This window comes from Chinchilla lanigera, unplaced genomic scaffold, assembly GCF_000276665.1.
Source record: "Chinchilla lanigera isolate Chin_1 unplaced genomic scaffold, ChiLan1.0 scaffold00033, whole genome shotgun sequence".
In the NCBI taxonomy this organism is placed as follows: domain Eukaryota; kingdom Metazoa; phylum Chordata; class Mammalia; order Rodentia; family Chinchillidae; genus Chinchilla; species Chinchilla lanigera.
Window position 1 is genome coordinate 23,227,152 of NW_004955434.1, and position 26,232 is coordinate 23,253,383.

At 37.1% G+C, this 26,232-nt stretch overlaps 2 protein-coding genes across 6 annotated transcripts in view; one reads left to right on the top strand and one right to left on the bottom strand.

Annotated features, from left to right (window-relative positions):
- Focad (focadhesin) overlaps window positions 1-3,639 on the top strand; it is a 279,220-nt gene extending 275,581 nt beyond the window's left edge. For all 4 annotated transcript variants that reach the window (XM_005388739.1, XM_005388740.1, XM_013516350.1 and 1 more), the window contains 2 exons: window positions 994-1,069; window positions 3,227-3,639. In XM_005388739.1, the coding sequence (XP_005388796.1) occupies window positions 994-1,069; window positions 3,227-3,300 (150 nt within the window). In that variant the 3' untranslated portion in view covers window positions 3,301-3,639. The remainder of the gene's footprint in view (window positions 1-993; window positions 1,070-3,226) is intronic.
- A 5,137-nt stretch (window positions 3,640-8,776) lies between these two features.
- Hacd4 (3-hydroxyacyl-CoA dehydratase 4) overlaps window positions 8,777-26,232 on the bottom strand; it is a 25,361-nt gene continuing 7,905 nt past the window's right edge. Inside the window, exons 4-8 of one of the 2 annotated variants that reach the window (XM_013516368.1) lie at window positions 23,370-23,482; window positions 19,230-19,336; window positions 16,541-16,597; window positions 16,080-16,205; window positions 8,777-9,327 (exon numbers count right to left, since the gene is read on the bottom strand). In XM_013516368.1, the coding sequence (XP_013371822.1) occupies window positions 9,245-9,327; window positions 16,080-16,205; window positions 16,541-16,597; window positions 19,230-19,336; window positions 23,370-23,482 (486 nt within the window). In that variant the 3' untranslated portion in view covers window positions 8,777-9,244. The remainder of the gene's footprint in view (window positions 9,328-16,079; window positions 16,206-16,540; window positions 16,598-19,229; window positions 19,337-23,369; window positions 23,483-26,232) is intronic. The other variant, XM_013516369.1, reaches the window with a different exon arrangement.

Here is a 26,232-nt window from a genome sequence, read left to right on the forward strand (position 1 = left end):
TGCATGTTATTTCTGGACTGAGACACCATGTTCACTTTGGAATATAGTGGAGGAAACATCTTGCATCAATTATATTATTTGTAGTGCTTGATTTATTCACCTACTAGTAGGATATTATAAAACAAAATTTTAAAAGGAAAATAAGGAAAAATTTTTAATCAAAGCAGGAAATCAGGAATGTTTTCTTTCTGTTTAGCTTTCTTTGACTCAGCTTCTCGTTGTCTGTATGGCTAATACCTATCAGTAATGTTACGTGTTTTTCAGTGAGCCAAGATGGGTAATATTCAGTCATTGATGAAATTACTGTGTGTCTAATTGAAAAACAATTTGGGCTGCATCCTGGAAATCAGTCAAATGCATGAGTACTGTGAGTTTCTACCTCATGTGTAGGATTTATTCACAGTTAGCACACTTGGCTCTACCTAAATTATTTTAAGCCTCTTGTGTTTAAATTTCTATTTCATATTCATTTGGGCACAAACTCTGTTCATCTACGGACATTTATTTGTTTCAGTAACAATAGCTTATGTTTGTTGAGTTCTGTATTTCCCTCCCAGCCTAGGAATGTAGGCCCAGTGCACATGGAACCATGATGCAAAGGGCTTTGGAGCCAGGTATATGTGGGTTCAAATCTTGGCTCTGCTATTCATTGAAAGTAGAATTGGGCAAAGCTATAATCCTCTCTGGGTCTCTCAGAGTAGTTAGAGATAATCACCCAGACCCCTTGGACCCATGGCTGCTTGCTCTTAAAATCTATTCTAGGTCTCATGGTATTAAGCAGGGGAAGTTGTTAAGACTTTATGAGGCCTTTTGACTAAATATGAGTTTTGTCCATATCTTGTGCTCAGTCCCTGTTTCATCTCTACTACCCAGCCCAGGTAGGAACTACCTAAAGACTATTGTAATTTGGTCATGGATGCAGGCCCAGAGGATGGACTGATCTCATGCTGATAGTAGGATTTTCTTCACTGACATTGTTTATTTTCACTCTAGTTCATTGATTGGCTGTTCAACATCATGGAAAGTCCTAAAGAAGCTCTCTCAGCCAAGTCCAAGGATCTTTTAAAAGGTATTACTTCATGCCTTGTGTCCAGTATAGATGTCTGTGATGCAGAAGGGCATATACATGTATATTGGCTCCTGTGAGGCTTGGTTTGGTTTAGCTCAGCAGTCTGGCATGGCCACTAACGTGGCATTTTGAACCAGAAAAGGGGTCAAAAAATGGTTCCAGTGCCTTTAAATTTAACTTTGATTTAAATAGTTCTAAAACATTTTATTATAATGGTAAAATAATTGTGTTAATTATAAGTAGGAAAATTCAGAGAAGTAAAAGAACAGGAATGAGAAATCAAGTCTCATTTTCCAAAGACAATTTTGATAATTTCCACAGAAGTATTTGTATTGTGCAAGCATTGTTTTATATATTTATAATCATATACAGTTGATAAAATATACATAGACAATTTGATTATTGCCTTTTTAACATTCTGAAGCATTTAAACCTGCTATTATACTAGCTTCATAAGTAGTATCAATGACTACATAGTATTTTGCAAAGGAGCTAGGCATTTCCCATACTATCAGGCATTTAGATAGTTTTCATGTCTTTTATTCTCTTCTGTTGACTTTGTTAATAATGAATGTAGAGGGGCTGGGGATTTAGCTCAGCGGCAAAAGCGCCTGCCTGGCATGCGCAAGGTTGTGAGTTCGGTTCCCGGTACCAGAGAAAAACCAAAAAAAAAAAAAAAAAAGAATGTAGAATCCTCAAATATAAAAGATCACCTGAAAATTATGTAGATTGTTTTACTCAAATCTGAGAAGCCATTTGGGCATTGGCTTTTGCAGCCTGAGATGGCTTCTGCTTGTCATCCATGACTCGGGGTCTGGAGCCAGTGGCAACTGCTGCTGTCCCTGACATGTGCTGTACGTAGTGCCCTGGAAGGTCTTGCTCGTGTTGGCAGCCCTGTAATAACTTAGCTGGCCAGCCTAGATTCCTACTGTGGCCCATATTTTAAGTGTGGCATATTTTTTTTGGTTAGAAACAAGCAAGAATTCATTGGTGCTAGTCCTTCTCCCTCCTTCCAAAGGAGCGAGAAAGCATCTAGGTGATAAAACAGCACCCCCACATGAACTTCGTTGAGAATCTGGAATATGATCTATCCCTAGAGACTTGCTGTTAGGACTTCCTCTGTTTGTTGACCTCAGGGAGTTTAGAATACTTTTTAATGACTATGTATCCATAATGCCATCGGTTGCTCTAAACGTATACTCTCTTAGGTTACAAAGTTAACAAGTGATACCAATGAGAAAAGTATTCATTTGGTTCAAGGAAGTACATTATATAGTACTTGATTATATAATCATGAACTTATTAGAATCACACATAATTGCTGTGCAACTCTGACTTACATGATATTTTAAGTTCACTATATTTTAAATAATGTCACATACTATATTTAACTAACATTTTAATATGTTCATATTAATATTCTAAAATAAGATGTGTAATAAGTTACCTAAAGGAATTACACAGAATAGTTGACCTTTGAGAGGACTGGTGACAGAGCACAAAAGTATAGACTTGTGAGTGCATGCCCAAATATATTTTAGCACAGTCACTCTTGCTCCAAAGCACATGAACTTTACTTTTTTATGGGCTTGAGTTTTTGGTTTTCTTGTTGGGGGGTTGTTTGTTTGTTTTGAGACAGGGTCTCGCTATGTAGTTCAGACTGGCCTTGAACTCACTATATAGCCCAGATGATCCTCTTGCCTCAGTCTCCCGAGTGCTAGGATTACAGGTACGCACTACCACAGCTGGCTTTTTTTTTTTTTTTGGCTTTAATTAAACATTAAATGGTGATAATTATATTTACATAGAAAAGAGCACACATCTTAAGTAGATTTTAGTGAAGAGAATACATCCATGTAATTAACACTCACATCAAGAAAACAAACATCCACAGCAATCCAGAGGAGGCAGTTTTTAATTTTGAAATCTACAAAATTTGCCAATAACTGATTTGTAGAGTGATGTTAAAAAACAAACAAACAAGCTCTCAAACCTTTAAAATAGTTTTCTGCCATTAAAATTCTTCCAAGTCTTGATGGGAATTTTAGCCTGAAAGATTAGCCAAGTGAGAAAAACCCAACTCTGTCCTGACACCTTTTTGATGAAAGTGGCCTTGTCAAGCAAATCAGCAGTGTGCTCTGCTTTCTGACCCCCTAGCCACCCTGTTGTCCTTGAGAACTCTCCCTGAGTTTAAGAAGAAGGCCGTGTGGACCAGAGCATATGGCTGGTGAACAGCTGTGTGGTAACCAGCAGTGTTCTCAGCTGAATGAGGCAAATCACGGAAATGGAAGCCCTTCTTCAGAATTCCTGTCCGGGACTGTTGAGGTATTGATCCTGCATGAAGGGTCATGAAAAGATGGCTGTATTCCTGACAGCACGGCTGTCAGGAAAACGGTACATTTCTTTGGTAACCTGGCAGTTGAGACTGAAACAGCAACGTGAGTTCTCTTTTTTTTTTTTTTTTTTTTTTTTGCCAGAGTTCAACATGAAGATGTTCTTTGCAAAAACTTGACTATATCTTCTTCTCTCACTTAAATTCTAGTAAAATCTTGTGAATTTTGTGCATATGACTTCCCTTTGTCTTCTTTTTTTTATTGTAAAGAAAATAGTACCATGATAAAGAACAATAGCAAAATACAAACAAAACAAAGCAAGGACATTAAAAGTGATACAGGGTTTCAAATCAAATGATAGGGATTAACAGTACTTGTTATATTACATATTGTTATCTTCAACAAAGTTGCTGAGATTACCAGATGTAAGAATGGAAGATTGATCAAATCATTGAAAGGAATAAGAAAATAATGCTTTAAAAGAACAATGCAGAGTTTCACTAGATAGGATTGTAGGAATTCACCAGTGTTTGTTATACTGCAAATTATTGTCTTCACATAAGTTGCTCAGATTACCAGATATAAGCATGCAAAATGGATCAAAATAAAAAAAACTTTTAATCATTATCTGTTCCCCTCAATAAGCCATCAGACATCAGCAGTACAGTTATCCCACCTATATATATGGACCAATCATAAACTCTAGAAGTCTGCCCCATGACTGCATGACTACATGAGGATTTGAGGGGTCATCCAGACACACCATAACGTGGGCCCAAGGAGGTGGAGTACTCTCACTGACAAGGCCTGGTTTGTAGGTCTACTCCTAAGTCCCTGAACAGAAAGGGACACAGGCAGCCCCATCCAAACCATCTGAACTGGGTTTCCCAAGGAAAAACGTGATGGAGCAGTAGGCAGGCAAAAAATGACAAATATCTCTTTCAAAAATCAACCTTTTTTATAAGTACAAATCTCTTAATCAGGGTGACTGGTAGCCTAAAGTAAATAAAGGTCTGTAACCATATCCACAAGGGTTGTGTTTGACTCAATGGCTTAAGACTTGACCAACATTTTAAATTTTATCTGGGCTGGGTATTGCACGCCCCTGTAATCCCAGCCTTAGGGAGGCTGAGGCAGGAGGATAGTTGCAAGTTCAAGTGAGCTCAAGACCAGCCTGAACTGCATAATGAGACCCTGTCTCAAAAAGACCAAATAAAAAATTTGTTTTATCTGTTTGCTAATTATCCTTCCTTCCTGAAGCCATTAACCAAGGCTTTGTCTTATCAGTATGCAGCATACTGATACCTACATATATATACTACTGGGAAGAAAAATTATACCAGTGAAATACTGTACCTCTTTGTAGCATGCCTAGACACTTAGCTCACAGCCCCATGCTTCACAAGCACCGTGGAACTTCTGGTGTCCCCATGTGGCTTGTGCTTTCATGTTGTTACCAAATGTACCTGTCACCTAGGTAAAAAAAAAAAAAAAAAAATACAGCTCTTCTAGGTTTGTTTTCCAAATATATTACTTTCTTAGAGGTTGAGCTAGAGGGAAATGAATCTGAAGGAAGCAAAAAGTAGAAAATTTACAGTAGAAGCCAGCTTCCTTCTACTCGCCACCCATATACACTTTCTGACACTTCCTACTGATTAGAGGTTGAAATTCATCTAATGTTTTCCATTAGGTTAGTATGTCAGAGCTTTTGCTTACGTTTTTTTAACTCTTGAAACAGTACCCTAAGGCATAAAGTAATACCTCAGTTCACAAGTGCTTCTCTTCACAAACAATTTGGTTCGCAAACAAAAGCATTCCGCAAAATTTTGCTTCAGCTCACAAACTTCCCATCAGGCAACAAACATAAGCATAGCCATCTTCCCCACACAAACACAAATGCAACCATCTTCTCCAAAATTGTAAAACAAATTAAATTCATAAACCAAGGTACCACTGTATTTTCTATTTTAAGATGGAGTAAACATATCTAGTGAGTAGAAGAGCTTCACCTAGAATCGAGGTCCTAGAACCTAAGATCCAAAGCTGTTTCTTTGTATCTTAATGTGTACTGTAGATTTATCACTCAGATTTGAAAACGAAACCAAAAAATCCCATTGCCTCATATTACTATGCCTCTAGAATTGGGAAGTTTAGAGTAGGTCTTCGTGGGCTGAAGGACTTTAGATTCCTGGATCACCTTGCCGACAATGATTGCAATGAGAAAAACTGAAGAGGAGGTAGGCACTAAAAGACTACTCTTTTCACCCTTGAATCAGCAGCCAGAGATTGCTAATGCCCAAGTGAAGGGAAGAAGACTCCGCCTGGACTTCTAAACTCAGATTGTTCATTACAGCCCAGTTTCTTCTCAAAGCTCGCCCCTGCTCCTGCCCTTGACAAGAGGAGTGCGAGGGAGGAGGTAGCTCCTTGGTACCTCCCTCTGATGTCAGTGCCCTGGGAGTCTGAGGAAAGTGATTACAAGTGTAAGTTCAAACCCAGCCCAGGCAATCTAGCAGCTTAGCAAGAACTGGTCTCAAAAGAGGGCAGGACGAGGTTGGGTGGCATGGTTGTAGCTCAGTGAGAAGGCCTGGTTCAGTCCCTAGTACTGAAAAAAAAGTCCCTAACCACTTTTCCCTCCTCCTTACATTTTGTTCTGGGCAACCTTAAATGAAAGAGTCCTAGGATTTTCCTATTCATTGGAACCTCTAATAGACTTTAAATTTGAAAATCAAAAGATTATAAAATCTACCATTCTGAGATATAGGTCACAAATAAAAAGAGCTTCCCCTTTGCTTAGCTGTGTAATCTCAGGTAAGAAATGATATTCTTAAGATATTTTGGTTTGTTCTCCAGAAACCAGAAGTCTCTGTTTTTTATATACCAGATGTTCCTAAGTATACACAAAAGGAAATTTTCCTTAAAAGTCATCTTCTGTTAGTTTTTGTAATACAAGTTGCCAAGATAAATACCATGCAGAGATATACTAACAAATTAATGTGTGGGGTTAAAGCCTTGGTTTGTCTCTGAAATATCCAAACACTCTGACTCTTGATTTGGAAAGTGTACATTTGAAACAGATGTTGAGATCCATGCAAATGCCTAAAACTTACTTGTGTTTTATTTGTAATGTGGTGGGTACATGGTAACTAAGAGGCTATTAATACATTTTTTGAAGTTAATTGCTAGAAGTTTACTTCTCTTGGAACGATTGTATTTGGGGTGGGGCTTTGGAGAAGTAAGTAGGTATGGGGTGGAGCCCTCATGAAGGGGAATAGTGACCTTATAAGAGGCGGCATGGGAGAGATAATTTCTTTCTCCATCATGTGGGGATACAGCAAGAAGACATCTATCTCCAAACCACAAAGAAAATCAATCCTTACCTTGGAGCCTCGCCAAGAACTGAAATGGGCAACACCTTGATGTTGGACTTCCCAGCCTCCAGAATTGTGAGAAACCTATTTCTGTTATCTAAGTCATAGTATTCATAGGTTTTTGTTACAGTAGCTAAAACTAAGATAGCAGTTGATATCAAGAAGTGGGGTGCTGTAGTAGCCAAAGCATAAAAATGTAGAAGCAGCTTTGAATGAAGTAATGGGTAGAAGCTGGAAGAGTATTAAGATGTATGATAGAAGAAGCTAATATTGTCTTCTGGAGATTGATAAAGGTGATTTTGTTGAGGGAGGAAGTATCGAGGAAAGCTGGAGACAAAGCCTCTTAGAGAATGTATGGATCATTATGAACAGAAAGTATAGTAAAGGTCATTCTGATGAGGCATCAGATGGAAACGAGTAACATTTTATTGGAAACTGGGAGAAAGGAGATCTTTTATAAATGGCAAAGAAGTTGGCTAAGTTGTGTTTATATTCTAGTGTTGGTGGAAGGTGAAACTTAAGAGTAATGAAGTTGGGTATACAGCTGAGGAGTGCATTAAGCAAAGTGTTAAAGGAGTGGCTTGCTTCCTTCTGACTGCGTACAGTGAAATAGGATAAGCAAGAAGTAGACTGAAGACACAGTTATTAACCAACATTAGCCAGAGTTTAAAGGTTTGGAAAATTCTCAGCCTGCCCCATTACAAAAGTGAAGAAAACATTCAAAAGAGAAAACTTAAGGGTGCAACTAGACCATCCAATAAGATGAACATGGGTATAACTACAGCCTTACCCAGCCAGTCTGGCAGGGACACTGCTAGTTCCAGCTGGAGGAAATGGAGATGAAACAAAATGAAGGTAGCTGGACGTCTGGGAATTTATAGGACAAGACCATGGATTTTTGGCCACGAATGTATACTATTCTTCCAGACAAAGAAAGAATGACTCTAAAGGTGACTTAAAGATCTTCAGACATGCATCCTGTTTCAAAAGGCAGTCATCATCTTGGTTTCAACAGGCCCGATGGTCTTCCTGGAGTTTTAGGGCTGGAGCCATCCAAAGCTGTGAGGGCCTGACTTTACCGAGCAGAGACCTGGGGAGAAGACCCCTGTCTCAATGGGTCCTGAAGGCAGAGCATCCAGCCAGAGATAATTATTTCTGAACCTTAAGATCTCATGGAGTCTGCCTTGCTAAATTTTGGACCTACTGCAGACCCGTCACTCTTTCCACCTTCTGAAATGGGAGTATGTATCCATTGCCTGTCCTACCACTATACTACATTTTGGAAGCACATAACTTGTTTGGCTTCACAGGTACATAGCTAGAGAAGAGTTTTGCCTCAGGATTAATTCTACCTTGAGTATCACCTACCTGATTTTTTTATTTTGTTTTTTAAGAAAGAGTCTCACTGTGTAATTCAAGCTGCCAGGAACTATGTAGCCCAGGCTGGCCTCATACTCAGGTGATTCTCCTGCCTCAGCATTCTAAGTGCTGGGATTTCAGGTGTGCATAACCATGCTGGCTTTATCTACGTGATTTAGATGATAGTGTGATGAAACCTTGGAGTTGATGCAGGAATGAATAAAGTCTGTTGGGATAAATTTAATGTATTTTGCATGTGATAAGGACATGAATTTGGTGGAACCAGGTGCAGATTGTTACAGACTGAATCTGTTTTTTAAAAAAATTCATGTGTTAAGCCCTCACCCCAGCGTGGTAACTGGAGCTAGAACTTCTGAAGGTAATCATGCCATTAGCGTGAAACCCTCATGAATAAGACTAGGCCATTATAAAAAGAAACACAAGGGAGTTGATCTCTGCCTTACATGAAGATATAACAAAAAAGCATCCATCTCTAAACCAAAAAGAGAAGCTTAAGAATGGAATTGGTACCTTGATGTCAGACTTCCCAGTCTCCAAAATGAGAAATAAATTACTGTTATTTAAGGCACCCAGTTAGGGGGTTTTGTTATAGCAGCCTGAGCTAAGATACAGGATTTCGAAAGATGTTAATTTCATAGTGAATTTAATGTTTAAGGTAGATATTGAGTTGTTAGTTCCATGGACAATTACATTTGTCTACAAAGTGTGTCATCCCAAACAACTGCAGAGCGTTATTTTACAGTGATTCCTTCCTGTAGATCTGCTACTGTTTGAGAGCTTTGAAGTGAAAAAGAATACATGTAATTAAGGTAATAAAGCTTGTTTTCTGAATTTAATTGAACTTATTTCTCATCAGCCTTATGGTAAAATAATCAGACTTCACACAATATAAATGTAACTTCTATAAAATCCACAGCTTCAATGAAGCAAGGTATACAGAGTATGTCTTAAAAAAAAACAAACTATTGTCACCTAGAATTTGGTAATTAATGTCATAGCTTTTTCTCAAGTAGTATTTTTCCACCAGAATACTTCCAGTGTTGTGTGCTGCTACTGAATCCCATCTCTTCTCATATCACATGGAATGCTGTGCCTCACATTTTCTTCTTTTTAGTGGAAAAGATTCTGAGGACATCTCTTCTTTCCGAGTAAAGATGACTGTAGGTAAAGTACATACCTAAGGTGGGAAAAAAGTGGCAAAATTAGAAAAGTTGATTCGCTCAGTCTTTGGAAAGAGCCATTATTTTATAACATAGAGTGCTGCCTGAATTCCAGGGACAAGATACAAGGGAGCTTGTGGAAGGAATGCTTACTGTAGTATCCAGATTTTGTGCAGAAAGAGAAGTAAATCAAACTGTCCTGTCCTCCTATTTTTAATGTACGATTCTTTTTTTTCAGGGTAGCTGTCCACACTGCCTCTAAAATGTTACATTAGTCTTTTGTCTATATATGTTTTTCTTATATCTAATAACTATTACCTTTTAGAGGTAATTATGTTGAGGATTTGTGAAGGTTAGAGCTGAGAAAATTTGATAATGGAAATCTTTTTTCCAATTTCCTACAAAACAACTAATTAATCAAAAAAATTTTATTAGCAGTTTTACTCTAAGGTTCTCTGTATTACTCTTTTTAAAAAATATCTTAGCATATTAATTGCAAATGTTAATAGGATTCAGTGTGTTATCTCCATACATGCATACAGTGTGCCCTGATCATATCCAATCACTGTCCCTCCACCCTTGCCCCTTCCTACCCCACTGTCATTCTTCCAAGACCGTAGGAATCATCATTCTACTTTCACATCAACTGTTTGTTTCTTTGTACATATAAGAGATACACCATAGTTTTCTGAGTCTCGCTTACTTCACCTAACATGATGTACCCCAGTTCCATTTTTCTGCAGTTGACAGGATTTCATTTTTCTTGATGGCTGAATAATAATGCATTGGGTCTATCCCCACCATATTTTCTGTACCTGTTCATCTGTTGGTAGGCACCTAGGCTGATTCCTGATCTTAGCTGTTAGGAGCAGTGCCACAATAAAGATAAGAATGCAGGTCTCTTTTGTATGCTTACTTCATTTCCCTTAAATATACAGGAGTGGAACTGCGGAAGTATATGGTAGTTCTGTTTGCAGGGACCTCCACACTATTCCCAATAGTGGCTATGCAAATTTGTATTCCCACCAACAGTGCGTAAGAGTTTCTGTCCACATTCTTGCAAGCATATTTTGTTATTAGTTTTTCTATAATGGTCATTCGGACGGGCGTGATGGTATCTTAGTGTAGTCTTGCTTTGCAGTTCCCTGACGGTTAGTGATATTGAGCACCTGTTCATATGTTTATTGGCCATTTGTATTTCTTTAGTGCCTATGCCCATTTTTATTTGGGTTACTTATCTTAAGTTTTTTTAGTTCTTTATATATTTGGATATTCTGTTAGATGAATAGCTGGAAAATATATTCTCTCATTCTGTAGATTGTCTCTTCACTCTGTTGTTTCTTTTGCTATGCAGCTTTTTAGTTCAATCCCATTTGGCAAGTTTTGATTTTTTTGTTTTGTGCTTTTGAAAAGTCATTGTCCGTACCAATACTGTATCTCGAATTATTTCCCTCATATTTGTAAAGTAGTAGTTTCAGACCTTACATTAAGGTCTTTGATGCGTTTTCAGTTTATTTTTGTATAGGGTGAGAATAGAAGTTTCAGTCTTCAGTGTGGATATCCAGTTTGACCAACACCATGTGTTGAAGAAATGGTTCCTTTTCCAGTATATCTTTTTGGGCACCTTTGTGAAAAATCACTTTGCTGTAGATTTATGGGTTTATTTCTGGTTTCTGTATTCTGTCCTATTCATCTCTGTGTCTGTTTTTATGTTAATACCATACTATTTTGGCTAGTTTGTGTCTTTTTGCTTCCATATGAATTTTAGGGTTGTTTTTTCTAGTTCTTTAAAGCATGTCAATAGTATTTTGATAGGGGTTGTATTGAATCTGTAAATCAGCTTAGTTAATATGACTAACAATCTTAATTCTTTTAATCCATGAGTACGAGAGGTCTTTCCACCTTTCAGTGTCTTCAAGTGCTTTCATTAGTATTCTGTAATTTTCAATGAAGAGGTCTTTTATTCCCTTAGTTTATTTACAAGTACTATGTGTGTGTGGTAAATGGGATTGCTTTTCTTTCTTTCTCAGCAAATTCATTGTTGGTGCACAGAAAAATTATGATTTTTGTATGTTCATTTTGTACCTGTGACTTAACTGAAATAGTTTATCAGTTCTAATAGACTTTATGGAGTCGTTACATTTTTTAGTGTAGAGAATCATATCATCTAGAAACAGGCATCATGAGTTCCTTCCATACTGTTTGTGTGCTTTTGATATCTTTCTCTCGCCCAACTTCTCTGGCTAAAACTTACAGAAATATATTGAATAAAAACAGTGGGAGTGGACATCTTTGATGTGTTCTTAGAGGAAATGCTTTCAATTTCTGCTTATTATGATGCTGGTTATTGGTTTGTTACATATAGCTTTTTTTGTTGTTGAAGTATAATACTTCGATACCTAATTTGTTCAGGACTTTTATCATGAAGGGATTTTGAATTTTATCAAATTTTTTATCTATTGGTATAATTATATTGTTTTTAGCCTTCACTTGCTTTGTATGATGTACTATCTATTTTTATTGATATGCATATCTTGAAGCATCCTGGCATCCTTGGAATGAAACCAACTTGATCGTGGTGCATGATCTTTTTGATGTGCTACTGAATTTGATGTGCAGTTATTTTGTTTGCATTTATGTCCATCAGGCGTATTCGTCTATCGTTTTCTTTTATTGTCATGTCCTTGTCAGGTCCTGGTAACAGGGTAAATCCTGACCTCTGGCCTCATGAAATGAATTTGAAAAGGTTCCTTCCTTTGCAATGCAGTGGAATAATTTGAGAAGAGCTGACATTAGTTCTGTTTTAAAAGTTGGGTTAAATTCATCAATGAAGCCATCAAGTTCTGTGCCTTGCTTTATGGAAGACTTTTTATTACTGATCCAATCTCTACCTGTTTGCATCTCAGGTCAATATCCTTGGTTTAGTTTTGCCAAGTCACATGACCAGAAATGTGTCCATTTCTTAGAGATTTTCCAATTTGTTAGTATATAGTTTCTCACAATAATCCCTACTGATCTTTTGTATTTCTGTGATAGTTTTTTTTTTTTTCTTGATTTCTTATTTGGAGCTCTTTTTTCTTAGTCTAGTTAAAAGTTTGTCAGTTTATCTTTTTGAAAAACTACCTTTCATTTCATCAATCTTTTGTATTTTTATTTCTTTTTTTTTTTTGGCTCTGACTTTTATTATTTCTTCTACTAATTTTGGGTGTAGTTTCTTCTTGCTTTTCTAAGTCCTTGAGATATACCACTAGGTTGTTTTTATGAAACCTGATTTTTTATGCAGTCAGTGATTGCTACAAACTTCTCAGCGTTGCTTTTGCTGCATCCCACAGATTTTTTGTTTTCATTTGTTTTAAGAAATTTAATTTCCCTTCTGACTTTAATGACTCACTCTTTGTTAAGAAGAGTAATGTGCAGTCTCAAGGTGCTTATGGCCTTTTTATATTTTCTCTTTTCATTTTTTTGTGATCAGAGAAGAGACAATATGATTTCAGGTTTTTAAATTTTAAGTCCTGTTTTAAGACCTAGTTCAGTGATGGCGAGTCTTCTTAGAGCTTTCGATGCTGCAAACAGCCCACTGCAGCATGTGTGCCGTAGGCTTACCCCCACTCACCTAGTATATGGTCTTTTCTAGAGAAGGTTCCAATCCTGATGGAAACAATAACATTCTGAAGCTGCTACACTGAATATTCTGTATATGTCTGTATAGCGTAACTGTGATGTTTCTTTGCTAACTGGATAGTCTGACCATCTAGAGTGGGGTATTGAAATCCCACAGTGTTATTATATTGGAACCTATCTCTTTAGTTCTGATAGTGTTTGTTTTATAAAGTTGGACCTTCTTCAGTTAGGTGCAAATAGATTTCTAGTTATCATATCTTAAATAATTGATCCCTTGATCATTATATAGTGACTTTGTCTCTACAGTGTTTTCTTACACTGTATTTTAAAATAGCTACTTCTGTTCACTTTATTCATTTTATTGGATATATAATTTTCTATCCTATCACTTTTAGCATGCATCTTTATTGGAAAAGTGAGTTTTTTGTAAGCAACACATTGTTAGGCCTTAATTTTTTAAATCCACTCAACCAGTCTGTATCTTTTAATTGGAGAACTTAGTCTATTTACATTCAAAGTTCTTAAAGTATGGACTTACGTCTATTATTTTGATTTTTTTCTAGTTTTGAGTATCCTCTTATCTTTGTGGTTTAATGGTCTATTATATTATTATGTTTAGCTCTTATTTCTATTTTGTCTATAGATTCTCCTAGTGGGACTTACACTCTCACATGCTATCATGATGTAATCTTCCATTTCTAGATGTATGTCTTATGCATTTTTTGTAATGCTGGCCTGCTAGTCATGAACTCCCTGAATTTTTGCTTATCTTGAAAGGTCTTTATTTTGCCTTCATTTCTGAAGGAGATCACTGAGGCAGAGTAATGTTGGTTGACAGTTAAAGGACTTAAAATACATCATTCCATTCTCTCCTGGCCTGTAGGGTTTCCATTAAGAAATTTGTTATTACTCCAAAGAATATGCCCTTAAATATGACTTGGCATTTTCTTCTTGCAGATTTTAAAATTACTCCTTTGTACTGTACTTTAAAAATATGACAGTTGATATTCATGGGGAAGATCAGTTCTGGTCTGGTCATGTGTATATGGGGTTTTATGAGCCTCGTGCATCACGGTGTTCCTGTCTTTCCAAAGATTAGAGACATTTTCTGCTCTACATGTTTATAGTATGTGCAGTTTACACACATCTTGGGGACTGAGTGCATGTATATAATACAGCTTCTTTTTTAATCCCTTTCCCCTTCCTTCCACCTCCCTCCATCCTCCTCTAAATTCATTTCCCCATTTTCTTTCTTCTTGATATTAATCTTATCTCATGTTTATGACATATACTGTTCACATTCATTAAGAATTAGGTTCCTGTATATGGCATGTCTTTAACCTTCAGCTCTCTACCTTAAGATACAGTAAGTCCTCTACTTAAAACATGTGAGTTGCCAACTTTCACAGATATGACCAGATCTCACATTACAAACATTCACAGGTGGGAGCTAATCATGGTAGCTCACGTGTCTCCAGACATCATCACAGTTGTGCTGCTGTGTGCTTACTGTGCAGTGCCATAGTGTGCAGCAGTACATTGCTCAGGCAGAGCGCAGGATGTCCAGAAGCAAGAGCACAACCAGTGGTGATTTAGCGGGGACGCTGGGAAGCACAAAGCAATGTACGTTGTACGTTTGTGTCCAAGGTAAATAAGACTCACTTTGTTGAACTTACAAACAAATCTGATTTACAAGCGTTATCCCTGAGTGGAAGCCGTTGTAAATCGAGGACTTACCGTATTCCAGTGATACGGAGGTTTACTTAATAGTATCTCAAAGCTCTTGAGTATTCATTTCTTTTTTCTGTCTGAATGGAATATGTCAAAGGCCCTATCTGCAGGCTCAAGGACTCTTTCTTCTAGGGCAGGTGTGGAACCAGGAATCCGTCTCCAGTGCTGTTGGTGCGGGGCACGTGTGCACAGTGCTGAGTGAGGAGCGGTGCAGGAACCCTGTGGGGGATGCCTTCATCCCTGGTTTCGGCTCCTCAGCTTCCTGGTTCCTGTGGGTGGTGCTCTGTGTTCTCGTTTCACCTGCCTCCTACCAGGCAGTGGTCTTATTCAGTCATTCTCTTGGGCCAACTTTGGTTGATAAGGCAGCTACCCTCTGGCCAATGGGATGTCTGGGATGTCTATAGAGCCCGAGAGATTGAACAAGCAAGCGTTTCTAACACCCATGGCTGTCCAAATTTAGACAACATGTCTCTTACCAAGCTCTTTCCTGGCTATGGTACCCTGGAGGTTTTTGGGTTTGTGTGTGTGTGTGTACGCGCGCACGCTAGGGATTATCTGAAATCTTTCTCAAAAAAGTACAACTGTGTGGATTTCAGGCTATGTAGCTGTAAGCCCATGAATGTTGTGGAACTTTCCAATAGCTAAGGTTGCCAGCATGTGCACTGATAAGGAGTTTGCTGGAACTTTCCCTATTATTCTTACAGAGGGGAGACTCTTCCTCCTCCTGGTTATAAAGCCAGGTCAGCAGGTACTAGGATATTTTGTTGCTCTTACAAGGCTGTAGTTCCAAGTCTGAATGCTAAGAGTTTCTAGTTTTCTCCTACTGATTTCCAGTGTTCTCCCATGCCCACTCACCTCAGCTATTCACTATTTAATGCAGCTATTCACCTATTGCTTTGGTTGTTCATTGTTGAGGAGCCAGTGAGTGCTGGGTGCCTCTATTCAGCCTTCTTAAAAACCCACCCAACTGTAAATTTTTGTTCCATAAATTTTTCTTGAGTCTTTAGCACCTACTCCCATTTGCTTGCTAGGAAGAACTAACATGCAAGGCCAAACAGGAAAGAATAGCTATAAATGGGAAAAGCAGAAATAGCCAGTCCTCCTCTGTTTGACATGTCCTTGGTGATCTGTGGTGATACCTGTGCTTATGGTCAAAACTTCCATATTTCATACCTAACACAGTTACATTTTCCAATAGTAAGACTGTTTCTGTTCATACAGTGAAACAGTGATATATTTGGTCTTGTGATGCCTTGCCCAAAGTATTGTAACTTCCAAATGCTTTAACAGCACAATCTAGTTCATCATGTTAGGTTTCCTCTGTAGTCTTTCCCACTTTCAAACAACTTGTTTATTTGTAGATGGCCTCATAAACCAGAAGGAACAGGAAGAATGCAAAAATAAAACAGCCACTTACCTATAAAGAGCATCATGAGATACAGCTTCAGCACATACGGGAAGTAGATGGTTAAGTCAAAGGGTAGCTTGGCAGAGTAAGTGCCAAATGATTCAAAATAAGGCAGCGATTGATAGATGGCAAATGCTGTTCAAAGAAAAAAATATAAACGTTTCCTTGTTATGGGGATGTGTTTGTATGTCTCCAAAGTTGAAGTACATTTTGAATTTGACAGTGACAGTTTTTTGACGATTGCTAAAGTCTTTAGCTAAAGTTGCAGTTTGGTATAGAAATAGAAATATGATTAAGTTGGCAAGGCTGTTACAGCAGTTGGACTTACCAAATTTTTACATTGTATGTTTCATGTTATGCTTACATAGAAAGATTGTAATATTTCTTAAAAGGGTAATTCAGAATACATCTGGTACCCTTGCCACAAATAGCAGTGATAAGCAAATGAATTTGCAAAATGTTGCACATACTTTCATTTTGGAGTGGTACAACACACATTGAATATTCACGTAGCGATTCTAGAAATTCTGCAAAAAAAAACTGGTATCACTTTTGGGGAGCAGTACTGGGGACTGAACCAAAGGCCTTCACACTGAGCTAGATCCCTAGCCCTTTTTATTTTTGAGTCACAGACTCTCTCAGGCAGGACTTGAACTGTAATCCTCCTGCCTCAGACTCCCAGAGCCCTGGAATTACAAGCATGTACTACCATATCTGGCTCACCCAACATTTTATCAACATAACTGGCCTTGGAATATCATCTTCTCCCTCCCTAACCCTCAATAGTACTTAAGAAACATGCTGAGGAATTCTGTTAGAAATGCTGGCCAAAAATAGTTTGAAGGAGGAAGCTGATAATCAGATAGTGATGGAAGTTCCATGAAATTGCAACCTGTGTGCAGATTTTTCACATTCCATGGGATGAGATGACAGTGTACTGTGGTTATGTAAGAAGATGTCATCGTTAGGGTAAGTTGGATGAAGAGTAGATGGCAGTTCTGTACCATTTTGCATTTTCTTGTGAATCTAAAATTATTTCAAAATAAAATATTTTTAAAAAGAAAGATATGAAACAAAAGAGCTCAGGCACAAGTAGGAACAGTACAGGACCTGCTGCTGACACAAATCTGCCATCTAATATTAATATTAAGTCTCTAATATTTCATCATATAAGTAGTTAATTGTGTCATTTATATGTACTTTATCAGGTGGGAAAATTACAGATACTTAACAGTATTAACTTTATTAATAGCTATTAAAATTAGTTATTAACAGGTAAGGAGTTTTCTTAACTGCATCTTTTATATTATAGTGCATTTGAAATATATAGAAACAGATAAAATTATACATATTTTACAATCCTGAATTAATCATTGTTATTAAATATTGTTGATGTTTCTAGATTTTTTTTTCTGCAAATAACCTTACCTTGCAATTGTAAGTTTATAAATCTAACAAAAGAAGATGGATTGTGTGGCAACTATGTAAGAGCATGTCTTTCCTGGAAAAGGGCAGGCTTAGAATTCACGAGAATGGAAAGATTTCTTATGCATTCATTCAATCCTCATTTTTAAGAAGGGATTAGTACCTTATCCCTTTATGTAATCTTTTTAAATTTTATTTTAAAATTTTTATTAATTTTAATTGACACATCAAAGCTATATATGGGGTTCACTGTATGTTTTGATGTATGTTTAAAATGTGGAATGCTGAAGTCAAGCTACCATACCTATCACTTCATTTATTTTGGGTAGTGGGACATTAAAAGTTTACACTTAGTTATTTTGAAATACACATTTACTAACAACAGCCATCCAACTGTGAAATCTCAAAAATGTATTCTTCCTGTCTATTTTACACTTTATATCCTTTGACCAGTATTCCACCATTCAATTTTTATTTCTTTTTTTTTTTTTTTGGTTTTTTTTTTTCCTGGTACCGGGAATCAAACTCACGACCTTGCACTTGCCAGGCAGGCGCTGTGCTGCTGAGCTAAATCCCCAGCCCCTCGCTTTTTATTTCTTTTACAGTATTTTCATGTAAAAAAGGAACATAATGTTTCAATGAGTAAGGTATTTCATTTTATTAATATATTTGTAGTACACAGTGTTTACATTCCTTGTGGGGAATTGGTACATGTACATAACCCATCTTAATTCCTTTTTTATTAAAAAAAAAAAAAGGGCAATCAGTTTTTATGGGTTTTCAGGACTATCTACTGTTTTTGAAAAAAAAATTGTTTAATTCTTTCTAATATGATTTATTACATCCAAGCTCATTTTTTTTGCTCAACAATGGATAGAAAATACATTTTATGTTTTCCCTTTGTTATCTTAACATGCTTCTTTATTATTTTATACCTCTCATTTTCAAAAACTTTAATCATGACTTTCAGAAAGCTCCCTACCAATCTGTCAAATCCATTACAGAAAAAAGCATATATAGTCTCCAAATATCCTCAAGCTCTTTGTAGATTGGTGGTTTTAATTATTTGATTTCAAGTTTTAGGTTTATATTTAGGATATGTAATTAGCCTATTTCATGCTGCAGCCAGTAAGTCATCTGTGTTTGGTGAGCATGTATACTAATGCATAAGAGGAAGGAAGGTACAGGTATATCCCTGTACCTTCATGCATCTTAAAAGTCTAAGCAGGAAAACTTCACTAGTCAGAGAATCATATAAATATCTAGTTACAACTGAGACAGGCCCCGCAGAAGACCAGTTCATGATGCTGTACTACGGGTAATTCCCTCAACAAGTCAAGGAGCACTTTCCTCAGAAAGTGACAGGTTCAGTGGGGGAAGGTAAGTGGAAAGGAGAGTCTGGCCAAACTAAACTGAAACTCTATGCATTAAAAGTAAAAAGATCATAGAATTTCTCAGTGCTTAACCCTTCTTTGGCAAGTAACAGGCTCAGGTTAAATGTTATCCTAAATGCATACAGACAATGAAGTTAAGGGCTTGAGCTCAGGTTTCTTATTCCTTATCCAATGTTTGTCTGTTGCACAGAGCGGCTTCTCTGAAGCTTTCCTTTTCTGCAGCAAGGGAAATTTGCCAGGAAAGATACACTGAGTAATAATAGCAATTCAGTCATCAAAAATTACTGAACTAGTGTGACTACACGGCTTTGGTCAGTTAGCAGTACAACTCCTTTCTTACCCTCAGCGAGAACACATAGGGGATAAATGGGCATCCATAGTGTTTGACTGAGCCATGTCAAGACAGCGTAGGATGTTCCGATGACTGCCAGCATGCTGTGAGTGTACCTGAGAGGAAGGAAGGGGCTTATGAGCATCATCTGATGATGATGTTTGGGAAACAACAGAAGACAATACCTTACATAATTAAATACAGGGATAAAAGTGTGAAACTATAGACTACTTCCTGTAATTTAACCAAGAGAAGAGGTTTAAAAAAGGGTGGTGGGGACCCTGTCACTCTGGTTGGTCTCATGGGATGGATCATAGATAATTATAGGGTTAAATACAGCAAAAATGTAACTAATATCCCCTCACAAGAAATTATAGTTACAAGTTTCCTTGATTTAATGAGTTCAGTTTTATTGAAAAGCCAACCCTATCTTATGCAGCAAGCAGTTAGGTTTTTTTTTTTAAGACATATATTTGTCAGTATTTCAGAAATAACTATTAAAATCTGATTTCTAAACTCCTCAGTTCAGTATCTGTAGTTGTTCCAACTTGTATGTTCAGTTGTAAAAGCTGGCTTGGGGGCTGGTTTGGGATAAAGTAGGCAGCTTCAAACTAACCAGTGTGAAGTAGTAGACAGCGCGGTGTACATATTTTTATTTACTTGAGTAGAATAGGCCAGTAGCTCTTAGGTATCAGCAGCCATCAGAATGACTCCGATGGCTTGTTAAAGAACAACTTGCTGGGTTATAACCCCCCCACACACTTGGCTGAGTTTCTGATCATGTATGTCTGAAGTAGAACTTGAGAATTTGTTATTACTAACAAGTGCCAGGTGAGGTTGATGGCTGATCCAGGGACCACACTTCAAGAACCACTAGTATAGGCAATAAATATATATGGCAAGATAGAACAAACCAAAAAGAACCTTGAAAACATGACTAGAGAAAACTCAACCTTTCTCATTTCCGGACCCAGCTTCTACTTAGAGACAATGACCAATTCCAGTTTCCTACGTACCCTTTTAGAAATATTTTTGTGTATGCCTATTTATGTGTGTATTTACTGCATATACATATACTAGTGGTCCAAGCTCTTACTAACATTGCATATTATCACACTTTTTAGTTTTTACTAATCTGAGTGAAACATAGCATCTCACTTATCTTTTTTTCTCCTCTTACTAGAAACAAGATAGGGATCTTCTCATGTTTAAGACCCATTATGAGCTGGGCGCAGTGACACACGCCTGTAATCCCAGCACTCAGGAGGCTGAGGCAGGAGGATCAAGGATCTTTAGGAGTTCGAGGCTAGCCTGGGCTACCAAGTGAGTTCAAGGCCAGCCTGAACTGCATAGCAAGACCTTGTCTCAAAAACACACACACAGAAAAAAGACCCATTATGAATGAAATCCAGTTGACACGTTTTTGCTTTTGTTGCTTGTGGTTTTTGTGTCATATCAAGGAATATGTTGCCAAAACTGCAGTCATAAGGATTTATCCTTGTGTTTTCTTCTAAGAGTTTAATTTATTGTACAGATTAAAGGGAATTACTGTGATAGTCCCATATATGCATACATTGTGAACTGATCATGTCCATCCACTCTCATACATGTAGTAAGGATCCAGCTTCATTCTACTGTATGTGGATATCCAGTTTGTCTCATATCAGTCATTGAGAAGATTCTTTCCTCACTGAGTGCTCTTAGCACCTGTGTCAAAATTTAATTGACCAAAAATATGAGAGCTTATCTCTAGACTATCAGTTTTATTCTATGATTGTTGCATATACCAATACCACATTCATGATTATTGTTACTTTGTAGTCAATTTTAAAATTGGGAAGTGTGAATCCTCTATGTTCTTTTCCAAGATTGTTTTGGCTATGCCTAGTTCCTTGCATTTGTGTATGAATTTTAGGATCAGTTTCTTAATTTCTGCAAAGCTGCCAGCTGGAATTTTAGTAGTTACTGCATTGAATCCACACACCACTTTGGGAGTATTACTATCTTAATATTAAGTCTTCAACCAATGTGGCATGTCTTTCCACTTATTAAGATTTTAAATTTTTCAAAATTTTATAATTTTCCTTGTATTTAAGTACTCTTTTATTCTGTTTGATATTATTGTAAACATGTTTCTTAATTTTATTTTAGCATAGTTCATTGCAAATATATAGAAATAGAATTGATTTTTGTATTGACCTATAAACTTGTGTGTCCCTTATGATTTTTTATGTAGCATATCATCTTCCAATAGAGATAGTTTTACTCCTTCCCAGTCTATTTGCCTCTTACAGTGTTCTGCTTTGTTGCTAATTGCCACAGCTAGAGCTTCCAATACAGTGCTGAATAGAAATGGAAAGAGCGCACATCTTCCTGTTGTTCCTCTCGTAAGAGGAGAGCATCAGTCTCACAATTAACGATGATGTTGCAGTTGATTTTTCACAGATGTCTTCAACAAGTCATTATTCATTAAAGAATTTCCCTAGGATAGACTAGGAGATAATTCTGCACCCGTTTTATAGAGAAAAGTAGAATTTGAAAGCAGAGGCCCAAGAATTTCCTTCCTAGGTATAAGGGAAACGAAAACATGTGCACAAAGTCTTGTACGTGGACACTCACAGTGGGGAGTGGGAGTAACTGCCAGTGGGTATGCACTTTCTTCACTGGGGTGGTAAACATGTTCTCAGGTAGTGGTGATGGGTGTACATCTCTTTGAATATAATAAAACCCAGAATTTTATCATTTAAAAAGGTGAACTTTATGGTATGTGAATTATATCTCAATATGGTTGTTAGAATAAAACAGGATGTGTGTTTTGCCCAGAACATTTAGCAAGTAATGTATGGGTTTTATTTTGAGATATTTTACCTCTATATCCACAAGGCATCATATGATAGCTTGCTACCAATGTTGATGCAGAAGTTGTTTTCTTCTCTTTTGTGTCTATTGAGGTTGTCTGAGATTGACTCAATACTGAAAAGAGTCCAACATACCAACTTTCCTACATACTAGAAGACTGTGGTCCCAGTGAGGCTCCAGTATTGCATTAATAGTAAATCACAGGCTATAAAGTTTGCTCTTAGTCTACAAAACTACTTGAAAAATGAATAATTTCGTCATTTTAATCCAGCAAAATATTTTATTCTATTTTCTTTAGCATTCCACCCATTTTTTAGACATATTTTAATCCAACTGTTACTAATATAAATACATAATTTATATAACCTCAGCTAAAAATCTTAGGGTTTGGGAGGGGTGGGATTGGTTTTTTTTGAGACAGGGTCTCACTCTGTAGTGCAGGCTGGCCTTTAACTCACTTATGTAACCCAGGCTAGCCTCAAACTCATGACAATCCTCCTGCCTCAGCCTCCAAAGTACTGAGATTACAGGTGTGCACCACCACACCTGGCAAAATCTTGGACTTTTTTCTGACCTATTCACATACAGCACTTCCGTGTGGGGTGAGACAGGGCATTTGCGGGAGCTGAAGTACAAGTTAGGGCACTACCCGGAAGAGCTACGGCAGTTCACTGAGCAAGGGAGACTGGTTAGATCACCGCTTGAAGAGTGGGCTAGGCACCTCTCACTGTAAAGATTTAGAATTAGGTGGAAACTAAAGACTATCTAGAGCCAGAGTTCCTGGGGGTTCCACAAAAGAACTTGAGTCAGTTTTTTGGACCCACTGGAATTATATACAAAATTAGATGTGGAAGCGCATTTTTGGTTCCACAGAGATGATGTCCTATGTTTAAAATGTTCTTGAATTCACAGAAACCAACTTAGTAAATTCTCTCAGTGACACAATGAAAACCCTGGTTTGCTTATTAAAGCAGTATGCACTAGAGCGATCATAAGAAATGCCTTTCCTTAGCACAATGTGAGGCTTGCTTCAAGTTGGTGTTATGCCAAGCCTCGTGCTGAAAACCTGAAGGTACTGATATGCTTTTGTAATACCATGATAGGTTTTCATTATCTTTGACATGCCCATTCTGGAAAGCACTAAAAACATTTCCATATCAGGATAAAACAATTTGAAAAGAGGTTATGTTTTTCTGTCTCATTCAGAGTAACCAAATATAAGGAGATATTATTGGTTTCAGTGTAGAAAGCAATTTGGCCTCCTTTTAAGAAATAAGTTTGCCTTCTTACCTAACCATATCCAGTAGATTCCAAAAGATGAATAAAACACACACCACATATTTTTCTTGGATTTCCTCTTGACTGGTGATCACCACAAAAAGGATGATTATTCTCTCAGTGAGCTAATAAAGAAACAGCAAAGACAAGAATTAGGATCATCTGTGAGGCCATATAAGTAATTTTCTAATTTTTAAAACCAGAGCTTCTTTTAAAAGTGTGCTTTAGCTGGAAATATGTATACTAAATTATTAACAGTGACTGTCTCTGAGGAAGCTGGGTTATGGATAAATTGTATTTCCTTTCTGTTTTTCTCAAGTTTCCAAAGTACATATAATGAGTGAAAACATACTTTTTCTGAATTAGGGTACTTCCTGTCTTCTTGCCACATGCACATATGTTTCTCTTAACTTTGGCGAGCTTTTATTCAGTTTTCCATATATCAGATTCTATAACGAAAACATGCTCCTTGCTCCAGAGAGGGTGGCAGTGACAGGGGAAAGTAATCGTAGCACAGGATGTGGTACATACGGGACCACAGGAGAGTGCCCTACTTGCTGCCTGGGCAAAGAAGGCAGTGTATTAGTTGCATCCTGAAAAATGGGTAGAGTTTGTAGTTTGGGTGTGAGAAAGGCCGTCCTCATGAAGGGTGTGGCCAGAACAGAGGGAAAGGCCTGACAGTGCAGGGAGGCTTGGGAGACTAGAGGCCAGAGAAGGGGAGAATAAGAGATGAAATTGAAAGTGTGTTGGGAGTGAGTTGTGAAAGGTTTTGAATGACAGGCTGAGAAATTTAGATTTCTTCAAATAGAGAAGCCATTGTAGGTTTTTCTTTTCAGGGGTGTAATATAATCTCAACCTTCATAAGCTAGTAGAAAACAAAAAATTTTTAACATTCTGAGAATTTATATTATATATTCCAAGTCAGAAAGCATTCAGAAATCACTGAGAATTCACACATTTTTGGTTAACCTCCAATTACTAGGTTCAGTAAAATACAGTCCTTTCTCCCCATTGTAAATATAAAAGTTATGTTATATTAATGTCCTGTGCATTCTATACTTTTGCATGTTTTATAGGACATTTTACTTTGCTCTCAATGGACAAAAGAAAATATATTTGAGATTAAAGGAAAATATAAAGGGATTGCTTTATGTTTTTTAGTAGCTGTCTTTATTTTAAAAGCTGATTAAGGAATAAAAACAGTGGGATGATATATGTCAGAATCATAGGCTGTTTGTGTTGAAAAAATAGAGCTTTACTAAGATAATATCTAGAGTCCCCTCCAAATAAAATATGCGGATACTAGCCTACTGCACCTTTTTATAAATACAGATTTGGGGAGCAGAGAGCTGAGGTGACAGGCCTGGACAAGTGGCAGACTGGGAAGCACACGTACCCCAAGTCTCCTGGCCTCCAGGGTGGCAAGGTACCCATGATGTCACACAGCTCTTCAGCTGAGAAGGGGACACTTCCTAAAAGGGAGACTGGAGCTCTACAGTAAAACTCACTGCCTGGGAAGATACCAGCTGATGTTTTTAGATGTTAGTGATGGGTTTTCAGTTGCATACAAATTAGCAATTGACAGTCCTTCAAACCTCAACACATTGACGTACATGTGGATATGTGAAGCCTCCTTCCATGTATGTTGGCCCAGTTAATTAACAGATTACCTGATAGTTATTTAACTCTAATTAGCACAGTGAATGTCAATATAGTGAGACAATTTAGGAGGTACTCTTAAGTGGATAAAAATATTTATTGGTTACTTTTTGACAGGTTCTAGATACATCATTTGACTTATTCTCCACAAAGACGCTAAGATTTAGGTGCTGTTGCTATTTATCTGCCTTTTACAAAAGACATAAATTTTTTTAAATGGAAATGATTTTCCTGCAGATCTGGTATCAAAATCCAGATGACGTGACTCTCAGTACCTTGTTCGAGAACACTGAAACTTTTCCGCACGTATTGCTTTATGGTCTACTCCAGAACCTGCTGTGTAGACAGCAGTCTATTCTTTAAAAGAGCTTCTAGAACATCAGACCTTCCAACAAGAGCCTCCTTGATTTTCTAATCAACACCAAAACCATTTTGAGGAAAAGATATTTTAAATGTTAATTTTATATTTTTTATATTTTTATATTTCTTATTTTAAAGAGAAAAAAAGTAACAAAATAACAACAAAGACAAAAACAAAACAACACAAAAACAATAAAAATACAGAATTTGAAAATAAGATGGTAAGAAATTAACAGTGGTTGTTATATTACATATTGTTATCTTCAATGAAGTTGCTCAGATTACCAGATGTAAGAATGCAAGATTGATCAATTAAAAAGAATAAAAATAATAAAACAAAACATTAGAAATGATACAAAGCTTCACTAAACAAGATAGTAAGAACTCAACAATAGTTGTTGTATTGCATATTGTTGTCTTCAAACTAGTTGTTCAGATTACCAGATACAAGCATGCAAAATTGGCCAAAAAAGAAAATTTAAGCATTAACTGTTCCTTTCAATAAACCAATAGACATCAGCAGTGCAATTATCCCAGCTATCCTTGCATATACATATATATTTTTTTCCCTTCCTTTTTTCTTTCTTTTCTCCTTTCCCTCATTGGTCATTTGTGAAATGCATACTAAAACAACACCGAGATTCCACCTTACCCCAGAAAGAATGTCTATCATCAAGAAATCAACCAATAACAAATGCTGGAGGGGCTGTGGGGAAAAAAGGACCCTTCTCCACTGCTGGTGGGAGTACAGACTGGTGCACCCACTGTGGAAATCAGTGTGAAGATTCCTCACAAAATTAGGATTAGAGGTCCCACTTACCCTAGCTATTCCCCTTCTGGGTATTTTACCAGAAGA